This window comes from Myxocyprinus asiaticus, chromosome 29 (assembly GCF_019703515.2).
Source record: "Myxocyprinus asiaticus isolate MX2 ecotype Aquarium Trade chromosome 29, UBuf_Myxa_2, whole genome shotgun sequence".
Classification (NCBI taxonomy): Eukaryota; Metazoa; Chordata; class Actinopteri; order Cypriniformes; family Catostomidae; genus Myxocyprinus; species Myxocyprinus asiaticus.
The window spans coordinates 27855996-27871041 of NC_059372.1; the positions used below are offsets into that span (position 1 = coordinate 27855996).

Sequence of the window (15046 nt, forward strand, 5' to 3'; positions counted from 1 at the left end):
AAAGTGCCTAATGACACAATTATAGACAGACAGCAAAAAGACTGTAATGAAGGTGATGACGAGGTGAGGATTGAAGATTACACTGCAGTGCAGGTTAGCCAGAATGTGGATGAAATAGCCTAGATGAGTTTAAAAGGCCTTTTAAAACTGCGTGGAACTGTGAAGAGACGCTGGTGAGATTTTTAAAATCCCCCACTTTTCAAACAGTTCCAACGCCCCTGTAACATCACACCAGTGCTGAATGCACAAATTACTTAACGGTCATATGTCTTCCCATAATTCCACTACCCGGAAACAGCGCGCTGTGTAATCAAGCGCGGAAGTACCGCGGGGGAATTCCTCGACAGTCTGCCCCTGTCTGAGCTTCTGTAGATACTTTTAATCTGATTTACTTGGTCAATCTTGATACTGCCAGCCCGGGGAGATTGAAGATGTTGGCCGAGCTGTGCGCCTGTGGTTGAATATTTACCGGGCCGTGTTGTTTTGGCAGATGTCATCCGGATTGTCTCCTTAAAGCGGATATGTGTTAGCGCAGAGTTAAAACACTGTTGACGGGTTAAAGAAGGTAATATTTGCCCTCCAGTTACATCATACGTTATGCTTATTACAACATTTATGTATATCTTAACCCATTGAAGCATGTTATTTTGGTGTGTTTTTTTATTACTGAAAGGTATTTAACAAACTGATGCTAGTCGTGGAGTTAGATGAACGCTGTCACGAGCCTGTAAACAAAACATTTTTAAGTCGTAATTAAATTCAACCTCTTGTACTGTCGAAGGATGTTCAATCTGACGATGAAATATTAATAACAGCTTAATATTAGTCCTCACTGTTTCTTTGAAGTGTGTATTTTTTTTCGATAGTGGACCGCACTGAGAAACAAGGTGAAATCAGTACTGTGATGGTGTAAAATATATATTTATTAACGTTAATACGATCTGGAGTCAATATGTGAAATCAGTACTGTGATGGTGTAAAATATACATTTATTAACGTTAATACGATCTGGAGTCAATATGTGAAATCAGTACTGTGATGGTGTAAAATATACATTTATTAACGTTAATACGATCTGGAGCCTAGATGTGGCCTTTTAAAAAAAAAAAAAAAAAAAGGTTTTGCTTTGTGACTGAAAGCGGGATTAATCTTGCACTTTCGAATTGGATATTGGATTATGTAAAATTGTGACTTGTGTTTTCATCAACAGTCAAACACCAATCCGTAGTAAAGGCAAGCATTAAATAAATGTTTATTATTGGTTTGTCTTCTCTTAGAGCCATGGTCCAGCCGCAGCCGTCAGGGGGTTGCACTCTGCAGCAGGAGCTGACTGGAGAGGAAACTGTTGGGGCCGGCGGTCAGGGGTCACTGATGGCCAGTTCACAGGGATCTCTGAGGGTCCCTCCTGAATTAGCAGGAAATGAGGTGGTTCACCGACTCCTCACAGATAATAACCAGCTTCGAGGTGAGACTACAGTGTGGTTGGTGCCAGACTCTGTGCCTCTCATTTACTGAATACAATACATGAATTCTGGCTGAATGTATGAAATGTTAAATGGTCCACAGAGGTGCTGAAGCGAAGCAATGATGCTCTAAAGGAGAGATGTGAAGAAATGGCGGGATGGCAGAGGAGGTCTAGGGAGGAACGAGAGTTCCTGAGTTGTAGATTTCGTGAGGCCAGAGCCCTAGTGCAGCGACTGGTGCAGGAAAACCAGAGCTTGTTAGGGCAGCTCAACCACACTATCAGTCAAACAGGAAGTCAAAGTGTTGACTTCTCTAAAGAGACTGGAAGTCAAGGTCAGGCCCAAGAGCTAAAGTGCACTAATACAGAAAAAAATGCCCTCATGGACACACCAGAAGTACGTTTCCTTTTTACAGCCAGATACACTTTTAAAAGAATTGAATGCTCATCGGTAAAGTTAATATTTTCCTTTGTATTTCATTCCACAGTTATTAAATGAAGCTGCTCTGACAGATCGAGCTGAAGGAGACACTGACAGACACACAATCCCACAAAGTTTGGTAATGTACCATAATTCTAAATATTTGTAATGGGAAAATGTGTCCAAGTAAGTAATTTGTGTATGTTTGTCATCTGAGGCTTTAGTAAATTTATATTTAACATTAGTGTGAGTGACAGAATAGTTTTACTAATGCAGACTTTTGTGGCTCATGTTTAGGGATGTCGAAAAATATTGATTATTGGCATCGATATATTGAAATTACCTGACATTTTTTTTTTCTCTCACATTTCTCCCCAATTTGGAATGCCCAATTCCCAATGCTCTAAGTCCTCGTGGTAGCGTAGTGACTCACTTCAATCCGGGTGGCGAGGACGAATCTCAGTTGCCTCCGTGTCTGAGACGTCAATCCGTGCATCTTATCACGTGGCTTGTTGAGCGTTTTACCGCGGAGACCTAGCGCGTATGGAGGCTTCATGCTATTCTCCGCAGCATCCACGCACTACTCACCACGTGCCCCACCGAGAGTGAGAACCACATTATAGCGACCACGAGGAGGATAACCCAAAGTGACTCTACCCACTCTAGCAACCGGGCCAATTGGTTGCTTAGGAAGCCTGACTGGAGTTACTCAGCACGCCCTGGATTTGAACTTGCGACTCCAGGTGTGGTAGTCAGCGTCTTTACTTGCTGAGCTACCCAGGCCCCCGAAATTAACCGACATTTAAATTAAAAGCCCAATTTGTGTGCTTTCCAATACACTCAGTTCGCCTCTGTTTACTGAAGCACACACACACACATTTTCAAGTTTGAGAAATATGTCTGAAGAGACAAAGACCTTTGTGCAATGTGCAGCCCTATTTATATCTGAAAAGAAATCCCTATATATATATATATATATATCGATAATCATCGGGAAGATCACTGATTATCGGTGTGGGAAAAGGCATCGATCCCAAGCCTACTCATGTTGGATGTGGTAGGTCTTTCCTCGTTGAAAATGATTTAATCAATAAAATCAAAATTAACTCTATTTACTGTAATAAATGTCTCTGGTCTTGAAAACCTGTGTAATCAAAATTAAAGTTTTATGCTTTTGATCTATATCTATTAGCTTTAAGGGAATCTAAATGCCAGTGTACTTCAAAATGTTGAAAAAAATTGTATTTCAGAAGACAGTGTTTCCCATGTATGCATTCAATTTAAAATTATGAGTACCGCTGCTTAAATGTCATTTTTCATTAACATTCGTACACTAGGGGGCCTGGGTAGCTCAGTGGTAAAATACGCTGGCTATCACCCTTGGAGTTCACTAGTTCAAATCCCAGGGCGTGCTGAGTGACTCCAGCCAGGTCTCCAAAGCAATCAATTGGCCCAGTTGCTAGGGAGGGTAGAGTCACATGGGTAACCTCCTCGTGGTCTCTATAAAGTGGTTTGTTCTTGGTGGGGCGCGTGGTGAGTTGAGTGTGGTTGCCGCGGTGGATGGCATGAAGCCTCCACACGTGCTATGTCTCCATGGCAACGCGCTCAACAAGCCACACAATAAGATGCGTGGATTGACGGTCTCAGACACAGAGGCAACTGGGATTCGTCTTCCGCCACCCGGACTGAGGCAAATCACTGTGCGACCACAAGGACTTAAAAAGCACATTGGGCATTCCAAATAAAAAAAAAAAACATTCTTGCACTAGCCCCAGTCAGCTGCACATTTTCAACACTACACGCAATTGTGAAGTCTTTTTGAACTAATCTTTGAAGTAAATGAATAATTCATGTTCACCTCCATACACTGACTAATATTTCACGTTCACTGACGGCTCTCCCTCTCAAAGCCAGTGAGCTCTTGTTTGAAGTGCGAGATTGCTTTGGTGGCTTTTCATGCCTGTAAAGATTGACTATAGCTCAAGCCAATAGCAATCATGTGTGGGCTGTGAAGGAGCATATAATTGGTGTGACCCACTGAACGAATACGGCCTTCACTGAATGAGCGAGGATCAGGATCTGTTGACCGAGAGGAGAAGGTATGTCGTACGGGACCCCCATCTCCCCTTCATCTGATCAGCACACGTGGCTGTGTTTTAACCTTAGCTGATAATGCCTTTGCAGGGCATTTCAATTGGAACGCAATCCATGCTGTAGGATCGTTCTAAACATAATTTCCGAAAACAATCACTTAAAAAGTGAGTTGTGAATGGCTGTTATCAACTGTTAGCCCTCTGAAGCACTTACAGTGGATGGTTAATTGTCTTTCAAGGGAATAGGGCATAAGGATGATCACTTCTGAATAGAAATTGCACACGGGAGCTGAATGAGAGGAAAGTTGCTGGAGTTTATATTTTTAATGCAGCTCTTTTTCAGGATGTACAGCACGAGTAAGAGTTCTTTTTTCTCTTTATATTTAGTGTATTGCGATTTAAAACATTGACATATGTGATTTTTACTCACTTGTTTCTCATTCATCTGCATTGGCTTGTATAATGGCTCCAGCCTCATTGTTAGCAAAGAATGCGATGGGCTGTGTTTGTTGGCTGGTTATGTAATGAGTATGCATAATACCTGAGTAAGAGAGAATGGAGGATAGAAAGAGAGAGAGATGCCATGGAGAGCTAGAGTCTTGCCTTATTGCAGAGCCCAGAGAGAAGAGCCAGAGCCAAGAAGAGCGAGCCCCGAGCATAAGTCATGATCCTGTTTTATCCTTTCCTTGACCATGTGACCAGAACCAGACCAGAGACATTTAAACTGACCAATCAGCAGACCACCTTTAACTCCCACTGCACTCAAGTTTTGACCATTTGCAGTCCCCAAATATACAAACACCTCAGCCAATAGGCTGATAGATCACTATCAGCCCCCTCTGTATGTCTTGGAATGCAAGAGGTCATTTGTTTCACAGAGTAATGGGGTTGGAACAGAAATGAATTTCTTTTGTTAATTTTTAACGCTACACTTTTTTTTTTTTACAAAATGTACAAATTCAAGCCAGTGGGCCCATAACCAAGGTAATTTGTGGTAGAGAACAGGGTTATGGGAGGACAACAACCAAAAATAAACCACCTCACCATCTCTGCGTTTGCAGCTTCGACGGCAGGTTTTTGTACATGAGATGTTGAAGGGGCAGGGTTTATGTTGCTAATCGCTCCGTGTACAGTATGCATGATGCGTGGGGCTTGACCGCACGCTGCCTAGATTTTCTTGACTCACGCACGCAGTCTTTGTCTGTGCGCGTTGTCTGCGCATGCGCTGGCCATTGACTCTATGCACATGCATCAAACGTGTTCACTCGTGGTAAGAAAAGTATACTAACAAAGGCAACGCGGTCGGCCGGGCGCAATCTGATCCAGAACGCGCAAAAACTAAGTATACCTGGGCCTTTAAAACTGACTAAACTTTTGGCTGTTGACTTAACTGCCGAGTGGGACCCACATACGTCAACAGATTGGAGTCAGTCATATCAGCTGAAGAGCAAGTTATTACATTTTTATTAAAGATTACGAGGTCAAATTTTGAACATGCATTAAGAAAATAAATAGGGAAAATGTTGACTTCATACAGACTTTAATGCACAGGATTCATCTATGCACATTTTTCTAAAGAAATTGTTTGTTTTCTTGATCTTTCATCAAAATGCAATAATTTGCCACTGAAACAATGTTGCTGATTGCCAAGGCCGTGCAGATGTTGAAAAATAATATTTCTTTAGTATCATAGCCTAACATATTACCATTTTTCACAATTGAGTCAGTTCACTACCATGTAATGGGTGTTAGCTAGTCATATGTAATAATAAAAAAAATGTTTGTCAACCATTAGATAGCCAGCTAGATTGTGGGCGAACCTGCATATATTTCAGGTTAATGTAGCATTTATGTGATCTTTATCAAAGTACAATTGACCCACTTCACTTTTTGAGTGCAGAGCCACTGGGCTCCACACCTGCTGTATTATTTACAGATGCCATTTTATAAATCACATGGTAAGCAACTAGTCCATTTCAGGTATGTTATTCGACTATGTTAGTTATAGTCGACTAGTCTGTTTGACCCTTATACATCCTTGAAGCTAAAATCTGTGTTTCAGTGGTAATGTTAAAAATCAGCTGGTCAGTGGTAGTTTGATCTTTTCCTTCATCCTTTCCAAATCTTCCATCTCTCGACTCTTCAGCCTGCTGAGGGCTCTAATGAATTTCTAAAACTGCTAAAAAGCCACAAAGAGAAGATGGATGAAGGGATGAGAGCACTGAGGAGGAGGAATGAGGAACTGGAGAAGGAGAAAACAGAAAGTGAAAAAGAGAGGGAAAACCTTCTCGCCACCGTGGAGCAGTTACGCTCCAAACTTGCTCAGGTAGAACATTTAGTATACGTATGTGTATTGCAGCAATTAGATTTAGCATATGGGTAATTGATGTCCATAAACTTTTTTCAACATCAAGATTTTAGGTTAAAATTTATATATACAGTATGTGTAAGAAAGTGTTTATTTTAGATATTGTTACTGGAGACCATTTATTTTAATTTTTAATCACCTTTAGCTTTTTTCAGTTACGTGCATGGTTCTGGAGTGTGACAAATGCATTTTTAAATATACAGTGTAGGCTTTTAATATTTGGTCATAAAATCACATGAATAATATTTATAAAAGTCACTACTTGAAATGTCATGTCAATTACCCATATGCTAATACATTTATATCTAAGACTTTATTCTTTAATGTTTTACAAGTGCAAATATAGTGCATAAATGCTCTGGTTTAGTAGATGTTTGTTCATTTTGGTTTAGTTGATGAAGAAATGGCTGATTTGCCTCCTTTTCTTAACAGAATAGTGCTGTTTCTGAAGAGTCAGTGCAACAGACGTGCACTCTAACTGTTCCTGCAGAAAGGTACCATCACACATTCAATTTACCATGATCTCTCTCACATTACAGATTTATAATGGCCTGATAATGCAGGGGAAACCTAGTTATACTTACTCAGCTCTGCATGCTCGGCAATAAATCTCAAGGGGTGTCCCGCTTCACTTTTCTAATTTAATATGAATGGTTTTGGATTTCTGTTTTCTCTGTCTTAATGCCTTAACCGATGTATCTGCTTAGCTCTCACTTGGGCAAACTAACAGAGCAGCTTCAGGCTACACAGGGCAGGTGAGGGGATCTGGATGTCATTGAATGTGTGCATGAATGTTCATCCCCCTCATTGGTGTTGATATAGCATGGTGTCTTTCACTGGAATGAAAGTAGTATTTAGATGTGAACTTATAGTAAGCTGGGCAGTTAGTGGTGTTTCTGTCTTTTCTGTGGTGTAGATACAGGGAGCTCCAGGAGAAGCTGGACTGCCTTCAGAAGAACTCTGTTCAGAGAGACAGAACTGAAGCTCTTCTCAAACAGAAGGAGAAGGACTTCGTTCAGGTACACAAGCACAGATAAAACCTTCAACTCTGTTCCAAAACCTAGTGAACTGTCTAAAACTGTTTTGGAATTGGTAAACTTCAAACACATTATCAAACACACACATACACATCAGTGGAGTGTGGCCTAATAAAACAACAGTATAAATGTTACATTTTTAAATGGGAAATATCCATCTGACAAAATGAATACATGTGCATGCACAAGAACTTCACAAAATGATTTAGTGTATCTGGTATCAACATGCAGGGACACAGATATGAGAAGCACGCACATCAGAAGCTCAGTTAATACATGTATTCCACTAAAATAACTCAGAAATCTGCTCTTAAAGTCATGTTTGCACTTCTATTAAATGCAAGTATGTAGAGCAGCTTCACAGCAGAAGGGAAGGAGAACACAGGGAAGCAGGTTTTTCCAGACTCATGTAGGACTTTTAATCAGCCACTTTAATGCTTTATAACTTCACAAACTCATCAGCTTCACAGGCACGTAGTCACTTAAACACATCAGCTTCATAAACATAACAGATTAAATGTAACAGCTTCAGGAGCACCGTGGCCTTCCTTGTGCCAGACACTCTCTCCACTCTGCTGGTGGCGTGGCTGCTTTTATGCCGCTCTCCCCATGCTCACTGTAATTAGAGACCGGTGTTCAACATAAACTAGCTCAGGTGCAAGTGCCCTTACCGCTTTCTCTCTCTCCGGATGGACGCTTGACCACGCCCCCACTGCCACAAAGTATAATTATGAGAAACTGTGTGCCAGTACAGAGCTTTGTAGTGCTTTCTTTTACTTTTACTATTTTGCGCTTAATCATTTAGTAATACACTTACATAATTATTGATTTATGTCATCATGAAATCAGAGTCTTTCCCCTCGAAATCCGAACACAAGTGGTCAAAAGAGACGACCAGGTGTAACGGTGATGTGTTTTCGCTTCTACACTTGACATCAGTTCGCCAAAAATGCCTCTTAATACCTGGTGTACACAGGGCCTCAATGGGGGACAAATGGTTGTGTAGTTGATACACCCAGTGTGCAATCAGTTGTATAGTGTCCACCAGCAAATGCAGGGTGGTGCGTTTGTCTTAAAGGTTGCTGTTAGCATGTTGCTAAGCTAATGATGCAATACTCTAATAAGCACAAAATATTTGGTGAAATTAATTGTCAAAATTGTAATCAAAACTAAAAAATGATGCATTATTATTAGATGGAACTATTTCTATTGATACTCTCAGTATTGAATTAATTGTATTTAGTAATTTTCTAATTTCTCTCCATCAGCCATCTTGGATGATTTTTTTTTCCCACTGAGTTTTTGCCTTAGAATTTGGCCAAAATTAGGTATCTTATAAATCGGTATTATGTTGCTGCTTACATTTTGGAAGAGTCAAGGAGCATCAGGAATGTTCCTTTGATGTATTAAAATGCTGTCTAGGTAGGCAGATCACTAGGTTTTGGAACAGCTTTTGTTTCATCTGGCAAATGCCACTTCAGCTGTATGTATGTTGTGTAATATTAGAAGTTACTGTAGAGTTGGATGAGTAAGTCACTGTCTTTATATTTGTAGCTGACAAAGGAGAGTGAAGCTCTGAGAGCTCAAGTCACGTCTCTTTTCGGTGAGCTAAATGAACGACAAAACTGGCTAGAGAAGAGTGAAGCAGAGAGACGACATTTAGAGGATAAGTAAGTGAATCTCAACATCTTCATGTATGTGTGTTAAGGGCTGATCGATCTATTGGATATACACTAATTCGTAAAAATAAATTCCACAGAATCCTCTGCTAGGCATGTTTCATATATTGAAATAATTGTGTAAAAATACATATAGATAATTATTTCTATTTATTACTTTGTTATATTGCTGCATATACATGAAAATTAAATCATATTTTATGTGGAAAACATGCCTTGATCATGATTTTTACCGGTTTTAGTTCTTACATTAAACATTTTGAATCTACTTGGCAAAAGTCTCCATTTTAAGCCAAATCAGAGTAGATAAATAAATATCAAGATGTACTGTATATTGAATATTGTCAAAAGGCTGAAAAATTTAGATGTATTTTTAGGGTTCCCACACATCCTGGAAAACCTGGGATTTTGCAGTGCAGTTTTCCAGACATGGAAAAGTCATGGAAAATGAGAAAAATACCGAAATATCCTGGAAAATAATTATTTGTCCTGGAAAATATTTTGGTATTATAGAACTGTTTGACTGCGTGTCTAAGAAGGTTTTTGTGATATGTAAAAAAATAAAATAAAACAAATAAAACAAAGATGCTAAATCTTTTATCAATTTGTCACTGCCGGCAGATGTGTTAACTGTCAGTGGTTAACTGCCATAAACGAATCCCTGTCAGATACTTTCTCTGCTCATCTGCTCCGACTAAATAGTTTAAGTATTGATATAGTACAAAATAAAAACAATTCGTTCCAACATTGCTGTTATGTTAACCACAAAAACATTTGGCGGACGGCCACTGATTTTTTTTGAAAATGAATCAACATCCTGAGTTTGTAACCTGGTGATTCGGTCTTCATACCTCGAGATGTGAATTAATATTCAATAATTCAATGATCGGAGTCTGCGTATACTGCGGTTACCACATACAACACTGACTGAATCATTGAATCTAGTCATAAAAATGGCATTAGCTATAAAACACAATATCATGGAATATTACATATTAGGACAAAAGTTTGTCTGAATGCACAATTAATTAAATAAAAATTGCGATATGTCCTTGTGGGATAATTAAACTCCAAAAATCTGTGATTTAATTAAGCAAATACTGTATATAATCTGCAAGTGATGCACGCTTTAAAATGAATGTGTAAAGCCAGCCACTTGTACACTGAAAACACCTCATCATGATCATCATGTATGATCTTGTGTGTGTAAGATGACAGAGAGCGGAGCACTCTGAAGTGCGCTGTGCATGCAGACCATGTATTTATATATTTAAAACCCAGCTTTATGGGGATTAATAATCACACTGGGTCATGTAGCGAACTGCTTATCTGGAGGTGAGAAACTACCATCAAAAACACACAGAAATGCCCAAATAAAAGCACGATTTAAATGGAGGCATGTGTTTTTGCTTAAATATTACACTTGTTGGGCACATAAAATATCCTGGAAATGTCCTGGAAAATTGTGCCTTGAAAAGAGTGGGAACCCTAATTTTATTGCCTAAATTGGAATAAACTTTGTTTTGTGCCAGTGTTGTATATGAGAATGAGCCGCTGTGGATACAAGGCCTGTTTACTGTACTCTTCTAGGCTGGGCAAGAAGACAGAACGCTTGCAGACTTTAGAGCGAGAGATAGAGCAGCAGAAAAAGCAGCACAGTGTGACGGTGGACAATCTTCTGCTGCAGACACAGAACCTGGAAACTGCACTGAAGAACGAGAGGCTCGTCATCGTAGAGGAGAGGTCAGTTCTGCTGATGGAGAGGCCCATACCAATGACAACTTTTTTCCTTGTTACAGTTGTAACACAGTTTCTGGTTTTCTTCCTCAGGAGGAAGCTGGCCCAGCTCCAGCATGCATACACATGCCTGTTTCAGGATTACGACAACAAGCTTAAAAGTGAAAAGCAAGCTAATCACCGGGTAAGTGATTTGGTACATTTATAAAAAATTAAAAAAAAGCTTAAACATTTCTGTATTTCAGATTTACATGCCCCAGACTAGAAAATTGTTTCACTAATGTTTGTGTTGCGGCACCTTTTTAAATAGGACAGTGCATGGTTTGTGATTATAAGTATGTTAATGGAAAGAGTGTGTGGTATTTCCATTGCAGAGCGGTGAGGCAGATACACTGGCTAACAGGTTAGCAGAGGCAGAGAAAGCTCTCGCTTTGAAACAGGACCTCATCGATAAACTCAAGGAAGAAACTGAGCAGCTGAGAGCTACTTTAGAGACTATACCAGTGCTAACTGCTCAGGTGAACACATGTACACCTCTCCAGTCATGTTAACTTTACACAGTTCCTCATTCATATGATCTGCTAATAATTGCATAAGTCATTCACTGTTGTAAAACCTTACATTTATTTGTGCACAAACACAATTACAAACATGTTCTTTTGCAGGCGGAGATCTACAAAATGGACTTTCTGGCTGAGAGGGAAGCCAGAGAGAAACTGAATCAGAAGAAAGAGGAGCTGCAGGAGGAGCTTACAAAGGCAATGGCCGAGATAGATAGACTCAAACTGGAGGGAACCTCACGGTAGGAGTTGAGAGTGAAAACCACAATATTTGTTTACTTAATATGCTTCTGCTTTGTGAAGCGTTTACACACCGCTCATAACCTCTATCACAACAAAATTGACAAAACTGATTCTAGATCAGCTTTAAAATACAAAAATTGGGAACTTGCTATTCTCGTATCTAGTTAGAGAATCCTATAGTAATTTTGTCCATCGTCTTTCAATATTAATGTAAGATTAACATTTTTATGGGTTATATGTGCATGTTACCTCACAGAGCTCGCATAGAGGAGATGCAACAGAGGCATTTGGAGGACTACAGGCCTCGACCACTTCTCCCACCTGCAGCTGGTAAAACATACACCAATCCATGTTTTTCATTCCTTTATTTTTCCCTAAAGGAGTCTCTTATTATCTAACTAAATTATTATAGTCTTTGATTAGTGCAGTATAGTATTCTACTCTTTATATTGCTTGGGGTCTTAATTTGAAATGTTTTATAAGCACCCTTCCAAGGAGCAGCCATGTTCAACCCAGCCCAACCTCCATCTGCACGCAGAAGAGAAGACGATCAAGAAGAGCTGCCTGATTATCGCTGCCCCAAATGTATGTACAAGGCTCCGGACATGGACACCCTGCAAATTCACGTCATGGACTGTATCCAGTGAGAGGATGAGAGGTTCAGGTGTTCTCTTAACATCTGTGTGAACTCTTTTAAAAAATAAAAAAAAAGACACCTAGAACATGCTAAAGACAAGAAGACGAGAACAATCTGAAAACATTGAACATTTGCTTCTGCTGCAGAGTGACTTGTTAAAGTAGACACATAGCAGATATTTTTATCTTTGTGGTTATAGAGCTGCCACCATGTTCCAGTACATTTAGTGTAGGTAAAGCTCATCTGTGCTGCCTTTCTGTGTCTGCATAGTCTAATGTACTGCATGTGTGATTGTTTGTGTCTGCTTTACGTCTGCACACATCTGACAGTGACAATGTTTCTTTTATACCTGTGGTATTTGTTTCTCTGGATGTATGCTCTCTTGAGGATTCATGCTGGCCTGTATTAATATTGTGTAATATTAGCCAAAGTGAATATGGAAAAAACAACTTTGTACAGACTATTGTTATGGAGAAATTTAAAGAAATAAAAGTATGAATGTTATGAACATCTTATGATTTGATTCTTTGCACATAGTGTCCCAAAAAAGTATTTGCACAATTAAAGATGAAGTGTGTCATTTCTGCTTTACCAAACAGAATTGCAAAAATAAACATTTTTTAAACAGCCATCCGAACAGTCGTATCTAGAAGGTAACCTCTTTTCACATGCTGTGTTTATTTGGAGTTCTACAGAATTCCTACACGTAGGATGTGTCTCATTTGGAAGGCTGCGTCCTCCGGAGGTCACGTTTGTCAGCCGCATACGTCATCGAGGCTGTCTCGTTTCAGAAAAGCGAGCAGGACACTTCAAATGCGACCTTCTTTCACGGGAATTCGGAGGATGCATGAGGTGTAACCTTCGTGGGCACTCATAACCCACAATTATTTGCTTCAACGGAAATGTCTAAAAAAAAAAAAAATGACGCCAATTTGCCCGTAAATATGATGTTCAAACGCAAGGAATGTTAATTCCCAAGTTTAAGTACCTCAGTAGATGGGTGCAGTTTATATAATATGTATAGTTATATTAATATATAATTAAAATAAAGTATTAGACTAAAAGTACACGTGTAAAATCTATTTTCTTTTCTCTTTACATCATTATAACTCTCCTAAAATGTATCTCATACATTCCCTTCTAAAGGGACTTTGTTCCCTTCTCACTCAAAGCGCTCGCGCTTGTTAAAGAGTGACGTGCTGTCATAGCAACCATGTTACGTTCCGTTTCCATCTCGTTTAAACGAGACTTGTTTAAAGGAGGACACTCGGTATACTGCAGCCTTCAAAGGACGCGTCCTACCTAGCATGCAGCCTTACAAACGAGATACAGCCGTTGTCTGCTCAGACGGCACGCCCACGAACCACCCACAGTCCGTGCACCAACCGTCTAGTGATGGGTCGTTCATGAACGATTCGTTCATTTTGAACAAATCTTTTATGTGACTCAGAAGAACGAGTAGTCTCAGACAGTGATTCGTTCATTTTGTGTTGGCTGCGCATGTGCATTGCGCAACCTCCGTTCGTTTGATACGTGAAAACCTAACAGGCGCTGTACAGGAAACAGAAAGATTAGTTCAGCTCTCGAGTCTTCTTGTCCAAGTCGTTTGTTCTTTTGTCACGTGACGTCGTATTCGCTATGCAGTGACAAAAGATCCAACCACTGGGACAAGAAGATTCCAGAGGTGAACTAATCTTTCTGTTTCTCATAATTTGTCCTTGGCTGCATTATCAGTTTTTCCTTATTGGGACTATAATAAAAGTTTGCGTAAATATACGTGTTGTGGGGCATTTGTCTATTGAAAATGTAACATTTTAATTTAATTCTGCTCAAATGAACGAAATGACTTCATTGTAAGGGGGTTAGAGGGAAAGGAGGAGGTGAGAACCGGCTTGAGAATATAAATAATAGTTTAATGATCAACTTAACCAAAAACACACAAACATTACTACACACAGGGCAGCTACCTGTAATTGTCTCTCTCTCGAACTGTCGTCCCGGCCGCCCTTTATCCCTCGTGCGCCCCTCAGGCTGATTGGGGTCCGGGCGTGAGTCATTCCAGCCCTGCCCTGCCCTCCTCCGCTCTACATTCATTTTGCTGAACGAGACTCAAAGATTCAAGTCAGTAAAATGATCCGATCTTCCCATAACTACAACCGTATGATAGTTATAGCACACAAACCTGGAAAACGCTTTTTCGATCAAGTCAGCGCAAATCCGATTGGCAGGTTCGATGGAACTTCCACGAGTAGACGCACACAGGACGTTTCATCAGTCCACCTAAAAGCTGAGTTGTGTTCACAAGGTTCTGCGTTGATAGAATGAGCGCTTTTGAGGACAAAATTAAAAAAAAACAAACAGATTTTGCCCAAATTTGCCATGTTAGTGACAAAGTCTTTTAAAGATATTCAGAGTTTCATTTGAGGCACGTTGCAGAAATTAAAGCGGATATCCATGAGCAGAGTTGCATTTTCTGCTTTGTTTGCTTGGTTATGTCTGGAGATTTCTTTCCCCATGTTGGTCTTTTAATATTGTATGAGAGGTTGCTGGTGATGCGGTGCGAGGAGCAGAGGTGTAAACCACGAACTCTGTGCGCTTTGCTAGTTTTTAATTATTTTTGTGGTATAAATAGATTAGATTCGACACATCCTTCTACATATTTGTTTTTTAAAGTCAACATGGCAAATAATTCAAAATACTAGGGCTCTGGAGATATTAAAAGACACTTACGTGCTCAAGCTGAAACCTCTGACGGGCCTGCAGACCAGGGACTCAATTTGGATGGCTTTGATTGTTGCACTGATGTTGA

The 15046-nt window shown here is 39.9% G+C and overlaps 1 protein-coding gene across 1 annotated transcript; it reads left to right on the plus strand.

The window, feature by feature from the left end:
* Positions 1-294: 294 nt before the first annotated feature.
* Positions 295-12747, plus strand: LOC127420114 (NF-kappa-B essential modulator-like). The gene is made up of 14 exons (XM_051662115.1): positions 295-565; positions 1278-1465; positions 1567-1859; positions 1951-2022; positions 6123-6302; positions 6777-6838; positions 7261-7363; positions 8936-9051; positions 10651-10803; positions 10891-10981; positions 11172-11315; positions 11463-11599; positions 11857-11930; positions 12084-12747. The coding sequence occupies exons 2-14, from the start codon at positions 1282-1284 to the stop codon at positions 12245-12247; spliced, it is 1773 nt and encodes a 590-aa protein (XP_051518075.1). The 5' UTR covers positions 295-565; positions 1278-1281; the 3' UTR covers positions 12248-12747.
* Positions 12748-15046: the final 2299 nt, after the last annotated feature.